The 20,193-nt window shown below is 46.1% G+C and overlaps 1 protein-coding gene across 9 annotated transcripts in view; it reads left to right on the forward strand.

Annotated features, from left to right (window-relative positions):
* Positions 1 to 20,193, forward strand: part of Tecpr2 (tectonin beta-propeller repeat containing 2) — an 83,152-nt gene that overhangs the window by 27,266 nt on the left and 35,693 nt on the right. For 7 of the 9 annotated variants that reach the window (XM_006515352.3, NM_001081057.2, NM_001289510.1 and 4 more), the window contains 6 exons: positions 2,361 to 2,518; positions 9,656 to 9,968; positions 12,524 to 12,656; positions 14,892 to 15,224; positions 16,109 to 17,124; positions 19,768 to 19,951. In XM_006515352.3, coding sequence (XP_006515415.1) covers positions 2,361 to 2,518; positions 9,656 to 9,968; positions 12,524 to 12,656; positions 14,892 to 15,224; positions 16,109 to 17,124; positions 19,768 to 19,951 — 2,137 coding nt within the window. Of the gene's footprint in view, positions 1 to 2,360; positions 2,519 to 9,655; positions 9,969 to 12,523; positions 12,657 to 14,781; positions 15,225 to 16,108; positions 17,125 to 19,767; positions 19,952 to 20,193 lie in introns of all 9 variants that reach the window. The other 2 variants (XM_006515356.3, NM_175336.3) reach the window with 2 other exon arrangements.

The raw sequence follows: 20,193 nt of genomic DNA on the forward strand, positions 1-20,193 counted from the left end.
TGATGGCCACAACATGTTCATTTAGCAAAACAACAATGGTAGTTTCTCCCCTAGTGCCTGTGACCTCTCCAGCTTTGGGCTTTTAGCCACCAAGGGTTTCAGATGCCACAAGGCAATCAGCTTTTGAAGAAAACCCCACCTGATTACGCAGCTCCCAGAAGCCACAGGGTAGGCCACCTCTCTTATGAGTTGTTTGCCAAGCAGTCCTCAGAAGCCTTATGGACAATATAGGCTACTGCCACTGCTTCTAAAAGGCTTATTTTATATATATATGTAGAGAGAGAGAGAGAGAGAGAGAGAGAGAGAGAGTGAGAGTGTGTTTTGCCTGCATGAGTTACTGTGCACCACTTGGAGACTCAGTGTTTCATCCTGCAGAAGGGCTGTGTGCACACATCCCATTTGATCACATCAAGTGCAAAACCTCCATTCTTTAGGGCTGAAATTACCATTTCAGCATCAAGATGTTCTCCAGTGGAATTCATATTTTTAGTGTGTCTGTGTGGTGGAGGGACAGTGACTTTTGTAAAGTTTGGTGCTGTGGCCATGGCTTATGATGAAATTCTAAGTGGCTCTGTACACACAGTGCTTCCTGTGCTCTCAATGGAAGCATTTAGAAGGTGTTTTGTTGAGCATGACACATCTAGTTAGCAAAACAATCGTTTTAATGTAAAAGGCATGCAGATGGGGAGATGGTGTTGATCTCATAGATGTATGAGTGTCTTACCTGCATGTATGACTATGCATCCCTTGTGTGCTTTGCCCTGTTAGAGGCCAGAAGAGGGCATCATATCCTTTGAAGTGAATAGGAACTGTGAGCTGCCACTTGGGTCATGGGAACCACACCAGGTCCCCTAGAAGAGCAGCCCATGAAAAGATACAGGTGTTTAATGAGATTTGCAATAAAGACCTGAGCGAACACTGATTTTCCTAAAATTTAGAATAATGTAATCCTATCATGGCTAAGTAAAACTAGAAAGTTACATTCTCTCTAACTTCCTGCGAAGGGGAATGTCTTCAGTATTTGGAGAGAATGAAAAATTCACCATCTTGATTGTGATGTAGTTATATAACTACAGATATTTCAAAATTGATGTCAGAAACCTAAAAGTGTTAGATTTTGCTGTATATAAATTCTATTAATGGTTCTCACTATTGTCCCCTCAGACACACAAAGAGTCAGTGATGTTGTATTATTGGTTTTGGTTTTGAGGCAGAGTCTCTGTATGAAGCCCTGGATATCCTGTAACTTGATATGTTAAACAGGCTGGCTTCAAATTTAGAGATGTGCTTGCCTCTACGCTGAGTGCTGGGATTGAAGCCGTGTGCCCCACACCCACTTTTGCAGCGTTATTCTTGAATAGTTGATCACACTTAAACAACGAAGCTGTACTTGCCACACCTGTCCTCTTCTCTCCTCTGTGAGATGCTGATAGAGCAGAAGGACTCAGAGGGGACAGTGGCTGTAGAAACAGGCGGTTTGAGACTGGGTCTTCATACATAATATAGCTCAGGCTGTCTTTGCACACAAAGCAATCATACCACCATACCTAGATTAAAATCAGATTTTTGATTCATGAATATGTTTTGTTTTAACACAAAAATGCCCTTTCTTATTTGTGAGGGGTGCGGAGAATGCAGGCTCACATGCCACAGTGCACATACGAGTGTCAGAGAACAGCTTTCAGGACTCAGTTCTCTACTTCAGTAATGGGTTTCTGGGATCAAACTCAGGTCATCAGGCCTGTGTGGCAAGCCCTCTTGATCTGTGGAGCCATCCTACAAGCCATTCCTTGTAGAGAAACCATGAGAGCATGTCATTATCACAGGATTTCATAGACAGCCATGCTCTGTTGTATGATAGAAGATACTTAATGCATGGGCTGTGGCATATTTTTATGCATCCTTCTTTGAACTATTTACTTAGAATATTATTAGAGAAATATATAGGTTTTTGATGTTTCTTTTCAAACTTAGTGTATATAAAATTAATGTTAATATTTACTGTTTTCTTGTTAGTAAGAAAAATTTAAAATCTCATTTGCAGTAGGTTAACAGTGAATCTGAAGAAAATGAAAACATCCTTTTTGTTTTGTTTTGTTTTGTTTTGTTTTGTTTTGTTTTGTTTAGACACGGTCTCACGTAGCTCAGGCTGACCTCGAACTCACTGTATGACCAAGAATGACGTTGAACTCGTGATCTACTTGCCTCCATCTCCCAGGGCTGAGATTATAAGTATGCATCACTGTGCCTGGCACCACAGAATACTTTTGAGTTCAGTACAGCCAGCAAGAAGTATGCTTAGTCACTGTGAGGGAAGCTGAACACCCCTGAGCCGTTGTTGACCTGCCTCTCTCTCACAGGGTCTCTGCAGCTCACACCTTGTGTTAGAAGAGCCGTCCTCCATTGTGCAGCTGGACTACAGCCAGAAAGTGCTGCTTGTGTCCACCTTGCAGCGAAGCCTGCTTTTTTACACAGAGGAGAAGGCAGTCAAGCAGATTGGATCCCAACCAAGGAAAAGGTAAGCTTTAGGCATGTCACAGGGCTCTCAGTATTGACCTTTAATTTCTCCTAGGTTTCCTATTAGCCAGATGTGCAGACCACAGCCACACCAGCCTGGAGTTCCTGGTAGCCTGTGCCTGCCCAAGACACTTTATGGAGTGTGATGGTGTCTTAGTTAGGGTTTTACTGCTGTGAACAGACACCATGACCAAGGCAAATCTTATAAAAAACAACATTTAATTGGGTCTGGCTTACAGATTCAGAGGTTCAGTCCATTACCATCAAGGTGGGAGCATGGCAGCATCCTGGCAGGCATGGTACAGGAGGAGCTGAGACTTCTACCATGGTACAGGGGGAGCTGAGAGTTCTATGTCTTCATCCAAAGGCTGCTAGTGGAAGACTGACTTCCAGGCAACTAGGCTGAGGATCTTATGCCCACACCCACAGTGACACACCTACTCCAACCAGGTCACACCTGTTCCAACAAGGCCACACCTACGAATGGTGCCACTCCCTGGTCCAAGAATATTATACAAACCATGACAGATGGGAAGAGGAAGCCTTCTAGTTTGAGGAAATTCAGGGCCTGCGAGCATAGCCAGTGCACCCCAGGGCTTGGTCTGAGAAACACTGAGGGCAGTAGTGTGTGTCCACTCTAGACATGGTTTCTCTCTAGAGCCCTGAGAATTCAGCACCTTTGTGCCCCTGGCCATTGCTGTGCTCCACGCTGGTAGGTTGTGGCCAAAGGACACTGGGTAACCTAGCAGATGTGGGCCTTTCCCATCATGGAGACCAAAAGGCAGATCCAGGTCTTACTGACAGACATGGCAGTGGCTATGGAGTACATGGGTATGGGTGCTATAGAAATTTAAGTGGACATCCACTCAGCCTAGGGTCAGAGAAGAGTTTCTTCAGGAGTGAGGACTACGTGCTGGTTAGGAGAGGCTGAAACGGGCAGGCTTCTGACTGAGAGAGTGTCTCTCCTTATCGCCTGCTGGAGGAAGACAACAAAGAGAAGGCTGAGAACTTAGGGCTCCCCACAAAAGAGCCATGTGGCAGAGGAACACACACATAAGGCACTTTACTGCCCTCAGCAAGAGCATGAGCTGTGGCCCTCCATAGCCACTTTGTGTGAGATGAAGGGGAGGGAGGGAGAGAGGGAGGCAGAACAGTGGAGGACTTCAGCTGAGGAGGGCAGGATGTGGGTGTTGGGAACCTGCTTTTGAGAAGCTTTGGGAGCTAGAGGGACCCCACCTTGTTGTTGCCTGCACAGGTTTGGGACAGGATGACGGTGAGTTAACAGATGTTGAGAGGATGTGAGGAAGGCTAGAGAATAAGGAGATTAATAGGCATGGGAGGGTCTCTCCGGGACTGGTGGTGCCATTGGTGACAAGTGTCAAGGGAGAGGAGGATGAGGTCAGAGAAGACACAGCCAGCTTCTGATGTATTCATGGTCTGTCCCATGCCCTGTGCTCTGCAGCAACAGTAGGTTTATTCTCCTCTCTGCCCGGCGGTGGCAGCCTTCATATTAGAAGTTCCTCTCATACCCCTCTTTGGCTCCTATGTTCTCTTCTGAATACCTTCTTAATGTCATCAGTACTCTGGCATGCACTCAGGGAGCTGAAACCTGTGGGTCTGCCTTCTGCTCTCCATATAAAGTATACTCTATGCCAGGGACTGGTCTAACCTGCAGAAACAAAGGAACAAGTCTCCTCTCTCAGGGGACAATGACCTTATGCCTCGCTTGTGTCTCAGTGTCATTCTGTCATGGGCTGCCTTAGGTGTGGATTACAAGGATGAGGTCCGTGTGCTTCATTCGGCAAGGGCTGAGGCTGCTTCATGGGCTGCTTCTTTCCAGCTGCCTTCGGCCCACTCCCTCACAGAACCCCCTGAACACAAAACATCCTCCAAGCCAGCTCTCTCTAGGAGCCATCCTCATGTACAAACGCCAGCTGTACTGTTGGGTGGCTGCTGGTGCCAACCTCATCCTCACCTTTCACATAGGCACCCTCCTGTACTGTGCGGTTTTCACATAGGCACCCTCCTGTACCGCGCGGTTTTCACATAGGCACCCTCCTGTACCTCGCGGTTTTCACATAGGCACCTCCTGTACCTCGCGGTTTTCACATAGGCACCTCCTGTACTGTGCGGTTTTCACATAGGCACCCTCCTGTACCGCGCGGTTTTCACATAGGCACCCTCCTGTACCGCGCGGTTTTCACATAGGCACCTCCTGTACCTCGCGGTTTTCACATAGGCACCCTCCTGTACTGTGCGGTTTTCACATAGGCACCCTCCTGTGCTTCGAGGTTTGATAGGTGTCAGTTCACTGAGTGTAGGGTCAAACTCGCTGTGGTACATACGGCGAACAAAACGGAAGTGACGAGAAGAGGTCCCAGAAGTAGAAGGAAAGCAAACTTACAATTGGATCTCCAAACAGATTGTTTGACAGGAAAGGCAGGAGGGGGAGGCACTGGCTACTTAACTAGAATTCCTTTGGGCTTTTCTCTTTAGGGGACCTCTCCAACACAAACCCACTAATGGCAAGAATGAGACACAGTCCTATTACATAGTTGTCTATGAAAACTCTGTGGACTCAAAACAGTTGATTAGTCTAATGACCTTTGTTCTAAAGCTGAGTCTGACATATGATATTCCCCCTGGATCCTATCCAGGGGGATTTAATTTACTAAGGTGCCAGCGGGGTCTAGTGGGATACCTTCATGCAGAGGAGCTCCCACCTCCAGACATGCATCACCCCCAGGGTGATGGGGAGTGAGCAGCTGTAGACTGTGAGAGGATGGCACACAGGCAGCTCCGCAGGCAGGAGACTGGGGATGGCACACCCTTGGTTTTGAGCTTAATGGAGCTTTCTCCTCCAGTCTCACTCGACCTGGGGTATGGAAGTTACACTTCCTAAAGATTAGCTCACGAAGGTCTCAGAAGACTAATAATGACTCACGCCAGTGCCCTCTATTTAGAGAAAGAATAAGCAAGGCGCAGCGTGAACTTAACCTCTTCAGTTTGAACGCTGGTCGAAATCTGAGCGTGACAAAGATGTTAAACAGTGAGAGCTCCTGAGAATTCAGTTTGGGGCAGGGGTGGGAACCAGGTGGGTAGACTGGAGTAAGTACATTGCTGTAAACCAACTCAACAGTCCTACTCTGGAAACAATGTGGACGAACTCTCAGGCCTAGATGCTAGGAAGAGTATGCAAAAAAAAAAAAAAAAAAAAAAAAAGAAAGAAAAGAAAAGAAAAAAGAAAAAAAAAAGCTCATGGCACCATCATTCAAAATTGTTTAGGATGGCCAGGCATGGTGGCACAGGTCTGTAATCCCAGCAGAGGCAGGCCTGCTCTATCCAGTGAGTTACAGGCAATTCAGGGTCATATATTGAGATCCTGTCTCAGAAAACCAAACAAATAAAGAAAAAATAGTTTAAGAAAAAGGCTGGAATATAGCACAGATCAAGGATTTTACCTAACAGGTGTGAAGCTTGGGTCCCACTCCTAGTTCTGTACCAAACAAAATAATAATTCAAATACCAGCCCAGTGGCAGACTACTTGCCTAGCATGGATAAGGCCCTGAGTTCAGTCTCTAGCCACAAGGGAAAGAAAAAGAAAAGGAACAAAAGTCTTAGGTGGACTCACTGATAGAGACCTGTAATCTCAGCTCTTGCAAGAAGATCAGAAGTTCCATGTCATCCTGATAGTTATCCTATATAGCAATCGTGGACTAGCAGATTCCAGGCCAGCCTTGGCTTCAGGAAATCCTGTCTGAAAACAAATCAATAACAGTAATAATCTGGTAATAAGATTGAATAAATTATTTGCTTTTAAGATTTTATTTAGAGCTGTGCTTAGTAGTACACACCTTTAATCTCAGCACTCAAGAGACAGAGGCAGGGGGAATCTCTGTGAGTTCCAGGCTACCTGGAGCTGTTTCACAGAGAAACTTTGTTTAGGAAAGAAAAATAAAAGAAAGAAAAGAAAAAGATTTCATTTACTTATTTTTAAGTGTGTGTGTGTGTCTGTCTGTCTGTCTCTCTGTCAGAGTAAGTACAAGTGTCTGAGGAGGCCAGTAGAGAGCACCATTTTCTTGGTTTTAGGCTGTAAAGCTGCATTGATGTGGGTGCTAGGAGTCACACTCCGGTTCACTGTAAACCCAGCAGTGCTCCTAACACTGGAACACTCTCCAGCCCTGAATAAGTTATTTCTGATTAAAAAGACAAAAACACTGTGTATGCAGCGCAGTAGTAGCCGGGTTCAATTCCCAGTACCACAAAATCTAAATATTAGATTCATAGATGTGCATATTTCCCCAAAGCCATGCATATTCCAATATCCCAAGGAAACATTTTGTAGTGATATATATGTATTTTTTAAAAACTATATAAAGCCAAGTGTAATAGTTATAGAATCTAAGACAGTGAGACAGTAGAATTTTGAATTTGAGTTCAATCTGGGGTAGATAATGAGATCTTAGCTCAAAAAAAAAGGGATAATGTTAAAAATTGAATAAGTTGTGAAAATCTATACCGCAGTCAAAATGAATAAGCACTATAGTGTTTGTTTTTTTTAGTCTTCTTTTTTTTTTTAAATAGGTATTTTCCTCATTTACATTTTCAATGCTATCCCAAAGGTCCCCCATACCCACCCCCCCAATCCCCTACCCACCCACTCCCCCTTTTTGGCCCTGGCGTTCCCATGTACTGGGGCATATAAAGTTTGCAAGTCCAATGGGCCTCTCTTTGCAGTGATGGCCGACTAGGCCATCTTTTGATACATATGCAGCTAAAGACAAGAGCTCCCGGGTACTGGTTAGTTCATATTGTTGTTCCACCTATAGGGTTGCAGATCCCTATAGCTCCTTGGGTAATTTCTCTAGCTCCTCCATTAGGGGCCCTGTGATCCATCCAATAGCTGACTGTGATCATCCACTTCTGTGTTTGCTAGGCCCCGGCATAGTCTCACAAGAGACAGCTATAACTGGGTCCTTTCAGCAAAATCTTGCTAGTGTATGCAATGGTGTCAGCGTTTGGAAGCTGATTATGGGATGGATCCCTGCATATGGCAGTCACTAGATGGTCCATCCTTTCGTCACAGCTCCAAATTTTGTCTCTGTAACTCCTTCTATGGGTGTTTTGTTCCCATTTCTAAGAAAGGGTAAAGTGTTTTTTAATCAAAGATACATTGGTTAAGTATAAAAGACAAATTACTTTAAATTATCAAAAAGTGGGTGTGGGTGTGCGCGCGTGTGTGCGTGCTATGTATATATTCATGTATAGATCTTTAGCAGTTGAGAGCTCATACCTCTTTATACTGAGGATCTGTGTTTTTTTCCCATCATCCACATAGGGTGGCTCACCTCTAAGCCCAGTTCTAGGGGATCCTTGTGCCCTCTTCTGGCCTGTGTTGGCACTTGCTCTCACATACACATAATAACATGCAAAAACACATAATTAAAAAAGATTTTAATTATCCATAAATTTAAAGCCTACAAAATTATACATATGGCAGGCATCATTTATTAAAAGGAAAGTGCTAAATTAGTATTGGGGTAGATAGGTATGTGTTGAAGTATCAGTAAAAACAAGAATGATATCCATAGAATCCAGTGCGTTGGAAAGAATTTTGGCCGGGGTAAGTCGTTAGGAGCATAGAGTGCATGCATGGTTCAGCTTCTAACTTGGTCTGAAGACAGAGGATGGGTCCTTGGTGCGCATTCTATTAGACCGGTGATTCTCAACATATTTAGATCAAACTCTTTTGGAGGTAAGCAACCCTGTACATTGTAATTCTTAATGGTGGTAAAATGACAGTTATGAAGTAGGAATGAAAATCATTTTGTGGTTGGGGTCACCACTGTGAGGAACCATGTTAACTGTATTAGGAAGCTTGGGAACCATTGCACTAGCTTTGTGACATTTATTGCACATACTCTTTTTAAGAATTTTTTGTTAGATTTATTCATTTTATTTATTTAAAATTTTTTTTGAGGCAGTCTATCTCTGTAAAGTTGGTCCCACAACTTGTTTTGTAGACCAGATTGGCCTTAAACTCAGAGATCTCCTACCTCTGCCTCCTGAATGCTGGATTTAGAGGTGTGCGCCACCATGCCTTGCTAGATTTATTAGTCTTCTGTGTGTTTTGCTTGCATATCTGTATGTGTGCACTTGTGCCCATGGAGGGCAGAAGAGGGCATTGGATGGCCTGGAGCTGCAGTTAATGGATGGTTGTGAAGACCATGGTGTTGCCAGGAATCACACCCGGGTCTCTGCAAGTGCAGCAAGTGCTCTTAACAGCTGAACCATCTTTAGTTTTTAAAGATGTATTTATTCTATGTGTGTGAGTGTTGTGTCTGGATCTCTCTCTCTCTCTTTCTCTCTCTCGCTCACTCGCTCGCTCGCTCGCTCGCTGGCACATGAGTGCCTGGAACCAAAGGAGGTCAGAAATGGGTATCAGATCCCTTGGACATGAGTTACGGCTGGTAGTGAGCCACCATGTGGGTGCTGGGAACCAAACCTGGGTTGTCTGCAAGAGCAACAGTGCTCTTACCCACTGGGCAGTCTCTCCAGCTCCCACACATGCCCTTTTGTGTATATTGGATATTTCATAGTTTTATAAAAGTAATAGCAAGCTTGAAGTTGGGAAGGGAAACTGATGGGTTTGTAGAATTTCTGAAAGAGACATAGATGAGCTACTCCAGATGTGAGTAAAGCTTTTCATTCAAGAAGCTGGGGAGTGATGGTCACCATCGGGCTCTAGAAGGAGCAGCATGGTGAGCAGGGCTAGCAGGGGCAGCCCTGGACGGGGCAGCTTTTGTTCTGTAACAGAGGTTGTTAGTAGCGGCCTCGTGGGGTTGCTGTGAGGATTAAAGGGAGAATGGACATAAAGTGTGAGGCACAAGCGAGCTGTGGTGGGAACTGTTGATGACACACAGGTGGCGTGTACTTGTGAAGGCATGGTGGAGCCTGGGTACAAGGATGCCAGTATGACTTAGTGACCAACAAACAGTAGAAAGGACAAGAAAAAGCAGTGATTTGTTATTCATTAGATTCCTAGAGTTGATATCAGGAATTGACAATTGAATTACTTCCAGTCAGTCCATGCCTGTATTTTTTTCCTTTCTTTTCATTTTTTTCTTCCAATTTTAGTACTGGGAAATTTGGTGCTTGTTTTATACCAGGACTGTGTAAGCAAAGCGATCTAACCCTGTATGCAGCCCGGCCTGGGCTCCGGCTGTGGAAGGCTGATGTCCATGGGACCGTTCAAGCCACATATATCCTCAAGGATGTCTTTGCTGGCGGAGTCACACCTTTTGAGCTCTACCCTCGTCTGGAGCCCTCTGATGGGGGAAGCTGCATCTCGCCTGAGAAACACCTGGGGCTCGTTTCCTGCTTCTTCCGAGAAGGCTGGGTGTTGAGCTGGAATGAGTACAGTATCTATCTTCTGGACACCGTCAATCAGGTGTGTGGGAGAACTGCGCCTGTCTTTGGGGGTCACAGGGCAAGAGGAGGGTACGTCCACAGGTGCTCAGCCACAGGGCTTCTAGTGTTAGGCAACCAAGGAAATCAAACAAAGTTCTGTAATTTTTAGTTTTTAAAAAAAAATTTGTTTTTTGATATTCATAGTCCTACACTGCTAAGAAATTAGAAATTTTGTTTTTTAAGCCCCAATTAAACTTGTTCATTATAATCTTTGATTCATTTTTTTAAAATTCCACTTATATGTGTGTGTATGCAAAACTCACACGTGCCTCCTTGTGATCATCCCTGCATGTCCTGGCACCTATGTGGTGGTCAGAGGACAACTTGTGGGAGTTGTTTCTCTCCTTCCTCCTTGGGTCTCAGAGACTGAACTCAGATATCTGATTTGATGGTAAGTACCTTTACCTTTGCCTGCCAAGCCCCGTACCAATCAGCCTTCCCTTCCTTTTCTCTCCTTTCCATGTACGGATGTATGTGTGTATGTGTGTGTGCATGTATTTTTCTTGTGACTGGATTCAGGGTGTTTGTGCATGTTAGACACATGCGCTGCCTCTTCTGAGCTACACCCCTCTCTTCTAGTTTCTGTGTTTTGTTTCAGTTTTGCATTTTACTCGTGGATGCTGAGCAAATGCTCTACTGTGGAGCTATATAGCTTTGTTTTTGTTTTTGTTTTTACATTTTATTGTGAGGCAGGGACTCATTCAGCTGCCCAGGCTGATCTCGAACCCTTACTGTACCCAGGCAGGCTTTGAACTGTTGCTTGCCTTGCCTCAGCCTGCCGAGTGCCTGGGATCACACTGTGCTGCCCAGTCTTTATCCACCATGTGTCTCCTGACTACCAAATTCCAATGTAATCCCATCCAGGGAAGACTCAGACATGGCAGACGCAGTAGCTCTGAGGACTGTCTCCCAGGCCTGCTGGTGCTGCCCAGGAGCAGGTTCTTCGTCCAGCGTGTTCTCCTCTGTTTTTTGGTTTGGTTTGGTTTGGTTTGGTTTTTTTCCCCCTTTGTGTCTTAACCAAAGACAAGCATATTATTTTACCTCCCCCCTCTCTTTCTTTTTAGAAACTGACATATCTTGGCAACTTTCCAGTACCATTACCTCATGGTAGAAAACAATGTCTGCCTAAATCAGGTGGTAACAGGTCACTCCCAGAAGCTGATTTAGGACTTGAAACAAAGCTGTTTGGTTTCAGTTACTTCTTGTCCTACGATCAGAGCTTCTGGCCTGCCCCACACCTTTCACCTCCAGAATCCAGGCCAGGCTCTCTTTCCTCCACATGAGCTCTGTGGGCCTGTGGCACAACATCTCTACAGAGAGTGTCCCCAGAGAATCAAACTCATCTGTTCCCACTGACACTTCTCTAGTTACCACCATGCTTGATGACACTGTTGGTGCAGAGATAACTTGGCCCTGGAAGTCTCTGAGCTGCCTGAGTGGGGCACAGGTCTGGGTTATGGGGTCACCTTCTAGCCCTGCGTTTGTTTCTTTGGTTTCTCCCATTGTGGATGACGTAACTTTTCTCCTGGGTTTCTGTGGCACTTGTTAATTACTGGCTTTAAGACATGTTGTAACTGTACATCCGCTTTTCATCTGAGCACTTCACCTGCGCCTCTCGGTGTACGTGTAATTAGCTGCCTAGGCCAGGAAATGGAGACAGTGCGTCTGTGAACAGACGCTGTCTGCACCTCTGTGAGGTACCATGATTAGCAGCTTTTGGAACCTAATGTCATGTTTCCAGCTTTCTGTCAGGCCTACCTGAAAATTAGCAGAGAACCTAGGCTCCATGTCTTCTGCAGCGAACTAATCTCTTGTGCACACTGTCATCTGTAAAGCAAGAACTGTCTTAGATTAGTGTGGACCCAGGATAATCCTTTGTAGTACTATCTGCTCTTAGCCAGAGACCATTTCCCTCCCTTCTTTCAATTCAAGAGCCTTGGGTTTCAAGACTTTCCTAGTAGGAAAGCACACAGTAGGGGCACTTGTTGGGTGGTGTACCATTCCTAGTCCGTCCAGGTTTGTAGCACAGGAGACATGGGACACAGGTTAGCCAGTCAGGATGACAGTGTTCACCAGCACTTCCTGAGGCAGAGCCTGCCCGGTGTATAGAGTGGGAAAGGAAGCTCAGCATAGAGAAAGCCTGCGCTATGTACGTGGGCTGAGGAACCGGCCTGGGCTTTGGCTTGACCCTCCATTTTGGTGAGGCTCAGCATAGGCAGGATGACAGGTGGCTCAGATTGACCAGAGCCCCTGCCCTAACAGGGAGTATGAGCTTCACGTCCTAAGGAAGAGAGCAGTGGGTCAGGAGACAGTGCTGGGAGGTAGGAGAGGCTGCACAGCCCTCACGGTATCTCACTGCTAAGGTATGTGCGTGACGGTAGGTTCCACATGTTGAATACTGTCCCGCTGAGGGTTGAATTGCTTCCATGAGTTTTTTAGGAACTGCCATGACAAAATCCAATAATTTCTCACAATTATTTGAATTATCACACCTGCTTGTTTATTGCCTGATTGCATGTTTGTTTGTTTTAACAGGCCACAGTTGCTGGTTTGGAAGGACTGGGTGATATTGTATCTGTTTCCTGCACAGAAAATGAAATATTTTTCCTAAAGGGAGATAGGAACATTATCAGGATTTCAAGCAGACCTGAAGGAATCGCATCCATAGGTTTGTATTAACTGCCAAGTGTGCTGTGTGTGCCATCAGTCCTCTGCCCTCTGGAGTGTCCATCCTGCTTAGGGTGGGAACCGTGTGCTGGAAGTCAGGTGCAGTGCTGCAGACCTTTAACCCCAGCACTCAGGGAGGCCCTGTCGTGAAGAACTGAAAAAAGTTCCGTCATCGGGGTTTACACACACAAGGAGCTTTGTCATGGAGGTGACCTACTTTAAGGTTGTTAGGCAGTCTGATGGTGGTAGAGCTTTCTCCACCACCATCTAGAGTGTGAAGACGGGTGGTTGGGTGACTGGGAAGGAGAAATCAGAAACCACCTGACTGGTCCAGGCGCCCATCTGAGACTCTGTGTGTGGTTAATGTCGCTGAGGCACAGGGTTGTGTCATTTTAAAACAGTGACATTTGTAATTTACTGTACATCTCTGGCCCTAGACACAGACTGTCCTTTGGAATTGTTATTTTCCCTGTGCTTTGGATCTTATGGTTCATGTAAACTGTAATGGTTTTTGTTTATTTGTTTTGATTTAGACTGGATCTTATAGCCCATGTTGGCCCAAAGTTGCATTCCTTCTGACTTAGCCTCCCAGGTACTAGGATCACAGGTATCTGCCACAGAAGCAGGCTCTTGTCTTGTCTTGTCTTGTCTTGGTTGATTTGTTTTGCAGGGCTGGGATTCAGCCCCAGCCCTTGCATGTGTTAAGTACACACTCTATACCTGCCAACGAGCAAAGAACTGTAACAGTGTTTTCAGGCAGCTTGGGGTAGCTGGGGCTTGGTGCTGAAGTTGCTTTTGGGGGTGATGACAGCATGCCAGCCTATCCTTACCATTATTACTTATCTTCCCCAAAGTAGAGGGTGGGTTGGGGTGAATATTCTAAAACGAGGATTCTTACAAGAAGTGCATGTAAGATTTTTGAGCTGTATAAGAAGGTCCAGTGTGGCTCACAGAGAGAGCAGTGGCCTGGCACTGCTGCACGGGAGAACTTTATCTTCGGGGCTGACAGCTTCAGATGTGCACTGTCTGGTAGGGCATCGCTGGCCATCTGTAGTTTGAGGTACTTCAAGTGGTGGGTGCTACTAATAATTTGAATTTTAAATGTTGCTTAATTTTAATTAATTTGGATTTTGGAAGTCACATGTGTTGGTGGTTCCACGTAGCTCTAGACCTAGCACCCCCATTACTTTGTGTAATCTTTGGCAAGTCACTGCAGGACAGAGTTAAGTCTCCTTGCAAGTGTATACTCAGGCACCACAGTCGCCCAGTGGCATCCCTCAGGACAATGGTTGTGCCTCAAGGATAAGAGTCCATGAGTTTTCTTGATGGCTGTTGCCTGGCACCTTGTATGGTGCACAGCACCCTGTAGATGCTTGGTCAAAGTGCACAGCACTTTTGTGTTGTAGTGTTGAAATGGAAAGCTCAATCCCTGGAGAGCTCAGAGCTTTTTTGAATGGAGGGAGGTCCACTGCAGTGGGGTGTTTACTGGCTCTTTAACCCAGGACTCATGTCCCACGCTGGGCCGTCACCCTACTCCATGCATTGACACTGACCTCCATGTGTTCTCTGTTGGGAACCTACTCTACTGGGAAACTGCTTCTCTTCCTTGAATTTCAAGGAACTTAATTAGAATGCTTCTTAGATAATATCAAGGTATAATGAAAGCATAGTATAAGTAGGGAATTTAACTATACCCTTCTTTTTTTTTTTTAAAGATTTATTTATTTATTATATGTAAGTACACTGTAGCTGTCTTCAGACACTCCAGAAGAGGGCATCAGATCTTGTTACAGATGGTTGTGAGCCACCATGTGGTTGCTGGGATTTGAACTCCAGACCTTCGGAAGAGCAGTCGGGTGCTCTTACCCACTGAGCCATCTCACCAGCCCTAACTATACCCTTCTTGATATAGAAACATTTATAAAAGTTTCTAAAATTGAAATGAGAAGTGCTTTATATTTAGTGGTATTCTGTCACTGGTGGTGTTTGCAAAAGACAACTACAGTAATTATCTTACTGATCTTAACTACATGGGCTTCCCTGAACACAAAGTCCCCTGGAGTCTCCTGTGGGATCCTTTGAGTTTCTCTGGGTTTGGAGAATTTGGAACTGCTTGATTTCTTTAGCAGGATGAAGTTGGGTGTTTCGTGGCTTCTGGTGCCCAGGCTGGCAGGCTGAGTGCTGCACCCTGCCATCTCCCAAAGAGCCAGCTGTAAATCAATCTCTTCTTTCTCAGTGAGAGACGGTCTGGAGATGACAAGATGCTCTGAGCAGGTCCATGGCCAGCATCTGGAGAAGTCACTGGGGGCCACTGTTTGTGAGACAAGGCTTCGAGGCTCTTCTGTGGCAAGTTCCGTGGCCAGTGAGCAACGGAGCAGGAGCAGTTCACTCAACTCCACGGACAGTGGCTCTGGACTACTGTTGCCTGGACTTCAGGCTGCTTCTGAGCTGGGCCAGAGTGGTCAGCCATCCTCCCAGAGATTCAGTGTCATCAGCTCTGAAGACTTTGACCAGGAGCTTATTGTGAAACCTATCAAAGTGAAGAAGAGGAGGAGGAAGAGAAAGACAGGTACTGTCCTCGGGCAAGTGCACACTTACTCGTGTGGCACCTAGGGTAGCCTGGCCAGAACCTTTGGGGATGTACACGTCAGCTGGGAAGGGATGATGCTTGTCACTGAAGGGCACTTAATATAAGATGTTGGCTTACTGTGTATTTCATTCATCAGACCAGAGACATTACAGACATGTGGGACAGTCATTGAAGCAGGGGTTCCTGCTGCTGTATTTGTTGGACATCTTACATTCTGTGTTGGCATGTTACCAGATACGGGGTTTAACATAGAACTATTTTTTTTTTCTTTTTTTGAGGTAGATATCTGTGTAACCCTGGCTGCCCCAGAAGTCACAGAGATCTTCCTACCTCTGGCCCGAAAGTGCTGGGATGGAAGCCCTGTGCCACTACCCAGACACAGAACGTTTTAAGCACTTCGCTCCTAGGGGCTTATTGAGGCTTTGCAGCTAAAGGCTGCTGCGGTGTTGAAAGGAGCATTAGTGAGCCCTTGTGCGTTTGACAAGTTTAAAGGTTGGCCTCTAATCCATACGCGTCATTCCTATTCCAACTTCTGAGCATTGCACTAATGAAATTCGGTGTCTAGTGAAATGTCCATTTCACTGGACATTGTTGTACTAAGATCATTTTTACTTAACAGGTTTTTTCTTTTTCTTCTTCTTCTTTTTATGGGGGTGTGAGAGCAGAGTCTCACCAAATGGCTGAGGCTAGTCTGGAACTTACTGTGTAGCTCAGACCGGCTCTAAACTCATGAGCTTCCTGTTTCTACTTCCCAAATTCTGGAGCTAGAAAGATTAATTTTTTCTTGAGCCAAATGCTTTTTCAGTACTCTCGTTGTGTGTGTAGAGTCATGCCTTACTGTGAATGTTCTCATTTTAAATCAGAAGGTGGAAGCAAGAGCACCTGCCCCAGTTCCCTCGAGTCAACCCCCTGCTCCGAGCTCCCTGCCGACAGCCCCCAGTCCCTGAACACAGACCTCTTGTCCATGACCTCAAGTGCTCTGGGCAGTAGTATGGATCAGCTAAGCACAGAATCTCCAGAGCAGGAGAGCAACCTCGGGGGTGAGGTGAATGGAATCTCACAGGAAAACAGTGGTCCTGAAGCGTTCCATGTCCTAGAGCTGCCTGGCCCTGCCCCTGGCCCTGCCTCTACCCCCACGGATGAAGAAAACTGCACTGGGAAGGAAGCGTCCCAGTGTAGCCACACACAGGACACAGACCTGCTCAGTGGAGTGCTGACTTTACCCTTGCAGCCAGAGGAGGATGTGGGAGGTGCTGACATCATCTCAGGCCTTGATGAGCAGCCTGGTCCTGCTGCTGATGCAGCAGTACATACAGAGTTCTGCCTGCGGGGACAGAACAGCTCTGCTGAGGAGCAGGAGGCAGACACCATGGAGTTCAGTGACCCCCAGAGCACGTTTTCTGAAGCTCCTCTTCTGGACTCAAGTATGCTGCCTTCCAGCCTCAGCTGGCCCCCAGGTGCTGAGCAGTGGCTGCCTGGGATTGGAGTGTATGACATCACCACCGAGACGGCCAGCCCAGAAGCAGACATCCTGACCCATGTGGCGGTCCCTAGCCACCTGAGCTCAAATCCTTGGCATTTACTAACTGACAGTAACACAGGTCAGAAGGAAACACCCACTTTTCAATGTGACATGGGAAATGTGGAAGGACAGGTGACTCCTCTTGCCTCTGCCTCAGTGGCCAGCACCCATGCACATTGGCTGGACCAACCTTTCCAGGATCAGGCAGTGACATCCAGTGATGAGGAAGACATTTATGCCCACGGACTCCCATCTTCATCCTCAGAGACAAGTGTCACAGAGCTTGGAGCTGGTCGCTCTCTGCAGGACCTGAGCCAACCAGGTGCTGAGGAAACCACCCTGCTCAAGGCAGATCAGGTCTGTGTGCTGATGCAGGAAACATAACTAGTGTGGTGGCCATGGCAGCTGCTGCTTTTCCTTTAAAGAGCATGCATGGCAGACTCAACCATTTTCCTTCTTATGGAAATTGTAGTACAGCACAATCGCAGCTTTGAAGTCTGGGTTTGGGGGAATTTCCAATTCAGACACTCTGAATCATTTGAACTATATTACTTCTGATCCGGCTCAGTTAACCTCCTACCAACAAAAGTGTAATCTTTCAAGGCCACAGCAGTATGGGCCCTTAAGGTAGCCTGAGGTCATTGGAACACCACTGTGCAGAGGACTGTTTGCTCTGAGCACGTATGTGATGTATAGTTCCTGCCTTCCCCATAGTCCATTCACTCGTAGGTACATCAGTGTGAACTGGGGACCTCTCTAGAAATGCTGCTTCTGCAGTGTCCTCATAGAGCCCAGGACACACTGCAGAGGGAAGCCCCAGTCTGCTGTGGGGCCTCTTGACCAGTGCAATTTATTGTTCTTGGGAGTTTTATATTTAAAATTACTTTTAAAAACAGGGTTTCTAACTCATTCTGTGCACCACACTGACCTTGAATTCAGAATTCCACCTGCCTCTGCCTTCTGAGTGCTGGCATCAAAGTCTCGTGCCACTACGCCCAGCCCTAAAAATGATGTTTAAGTACTGATTTTCTTTGGCATAGCAAATATGTTTGGCTTCAGAGCTAGCCGTGTACCAGCACATTCCCTAGGAGCTGATGTGAGGCCCACTCCTGCATCATCAGAGCTGAGAGCACGACGCTTACCAGCTTGCACCATGTGCAGCTCCGGGCTGAGCACTTCACACACTTAAATCACTTCTGTAAAAACAAACTAGGGGGGCTGGAGAGATGGCTCAGCAGGTGAGAGCACTTAGGTCAGAGCACTGACTAGTCTTCCAGGGGTCCTTCCTGAGGTCAATTCCCAGCAACCACATGGTGCTCACAGCCATCTGTGATGGGATCCGATGCCCTCTTCTGGGGTGTCTGAGGACAGTGGCAGTGTACTCATAAGTAAATCAATCTGTAAAAAAAAAAAAACCCAAAAAACAAAAAAAAAACAAACAAAATAGGACCCAGGTTTAGTTGCCCCGTTGTATGGAGGAGGAAGTTGAGCCTCAGAATGGTAAAGTAGTGCATGCACCGGATCACGCTACAAGTGAAGTCAGGGTAGCCCAGGACTTCCCCGTCTCTGTGTTCTATCTTAGAAGTGAATGTACAGAACTTGGCGGCTTGTTCTGCATCCTGTGTTCATCTTTTCAGTGCACTGCTTCCTAAGTGCTCTTAACTGACAGTGTATGTGTCCATGCTGGGAGCTCACTGCAAGTGGCAGCTAGCTGTCACTATGGGAAGAGCTATGGGAAACCACAGCAGTGTGGTCACCTGATATAGAGTGTTAGTTGGCAGATCACATCTGTTGGTATATCTTAGAACTTTAGCTTAAGAAAGCCCTCGCCCATGGAAAAGGATCCTGGAGCTCTGAAGTTATCTACCAAGCTTTGCTGTACCTGGTCTTGCTCCAAATAGCAGAAAAGCTGAGAAATGTTGGGTTGTTTGTTTGTTTTATAGGACAAGGGCTAAGTGAAAAGTTTGCTATGGTGAACAAAGCCAGGTGGAGAAAAGGTAGAAACCATTCTCTTTCATAACACTAGCTTCCATATCAGGTATTTGTACAAGTGTGTCTAAAGTAAACCTTTTTTAGCTTTGACTTTTAAACAAATCCTAGCACCATGGGACCAGCATGACAGGTCAGTGGGTTAGGGCTGACACCAAGCTTGAGGACCTGAGTGCCGTCTCTAGGATCCATATGGTGGAAGGACAGAACCAGCTCTCACAAGTCTTCTGCCTGCCACACATGTGCTATGTATAAGGCACACTCGTGTGTGTGTGTGCATACACATGGTTACATTAGACAAGTAATACAAATGAAAAGAATAGCAACAAAGCTTTAGTGTGCAGAATTGAGACAGAATCTCATCCACACTTCCCCAGCTGTTCCCATACAGCAGGCCAGGAGTCCAGAGGTTAGCACAGGGCTTGAAAGACTGTAGTGTAGATAGTTGTGATGCTGTTCCCATAGGGTATCTGTCATAAGTTAAGTGTACAGAAAGATGATTTACATACATGTGTTGATGACCTTGTATAAAGTAAGGTCTCTTGATGTGATGTCATGTAGTCCTAAGCATTCATGGCCTGTATTCTGTGCAGGGCATGTGCACCAGGATAGCTATAAACATAGCCCAATTGTCAAATCATGAACTTACTTTAAATGTTATGCTTTCTGTTGCAGACTTTTTTGTGGGAGGGGTTGTATGGTTCTTGAGTGTGGACTTGCAAGGTGACAATGTCTTGTTTTGACGAGTGGTTGGTTACACCTTCGAGCATTACTTAGGAAGGGTATTATGCTGTGTGAAAGTGTTATCCAAGGATGCTATGGGATCTTCCACAAGGACCAGAACTCCTATTCCAGAATGTTTCTGGGACTGGATCCAAGGAGAGCGGGGTTAGGCAAGGCTTCTCAAGGATCCTTTGACGTCAGTATCCTGCCTACTTGCCTTGTTGGTAACAGTGTGATGAAGGCAGCCGTGTCCCCTGCACAGAACTCACTGGCCTCTGTCCTTGTTAGTTTGCAGAGAGCTGGATGGGCTACTCGGCTCCTGGCTATGGCATCCTCAGCTTGGCGGTCTCGGAAAAGTTTCTCTGGTGCCTGGACTACAAAGGTGGCCTGTTCTGCAGTCCCCTGCCTGGTGCAGGGCTGCGCTGGCAGAGGTTTGAAGATGCTGTCCAGCAGATGGCAGTCTCTCCCTCAGGTTTGCCTCCCAGCTCCTACTTCCCAACCCCCAACACAGCTCCCAGCTCCTAGGGCAGCTCTCCTTTGGCAACAGCAGTGTCAACAGATTGACCTTCCTGCCAGCTTAGCTGGGTACTGTTAAAGATCATGAATGCTTCCTTTGACACTGGTTAGGGTGATGGGTGTTCGGCATACTTGCTTGATTTTTTTGGTTTTTTATTTTATTAATTACAGAAATAACACAAGGAACATATTTTTGTA

This window comes from Mus musculus, chromosome 12 (assembly GCF_000001635.26).
Source record: "Mus musculus strain C57BL/6J chromosome 12, GRCm38.p6 C57BL/6J".
NCBI lineage: Eukaryota > Metazoa > Chordata > Mammalia > Rodentia > Muridae > Mus > Mus musculus.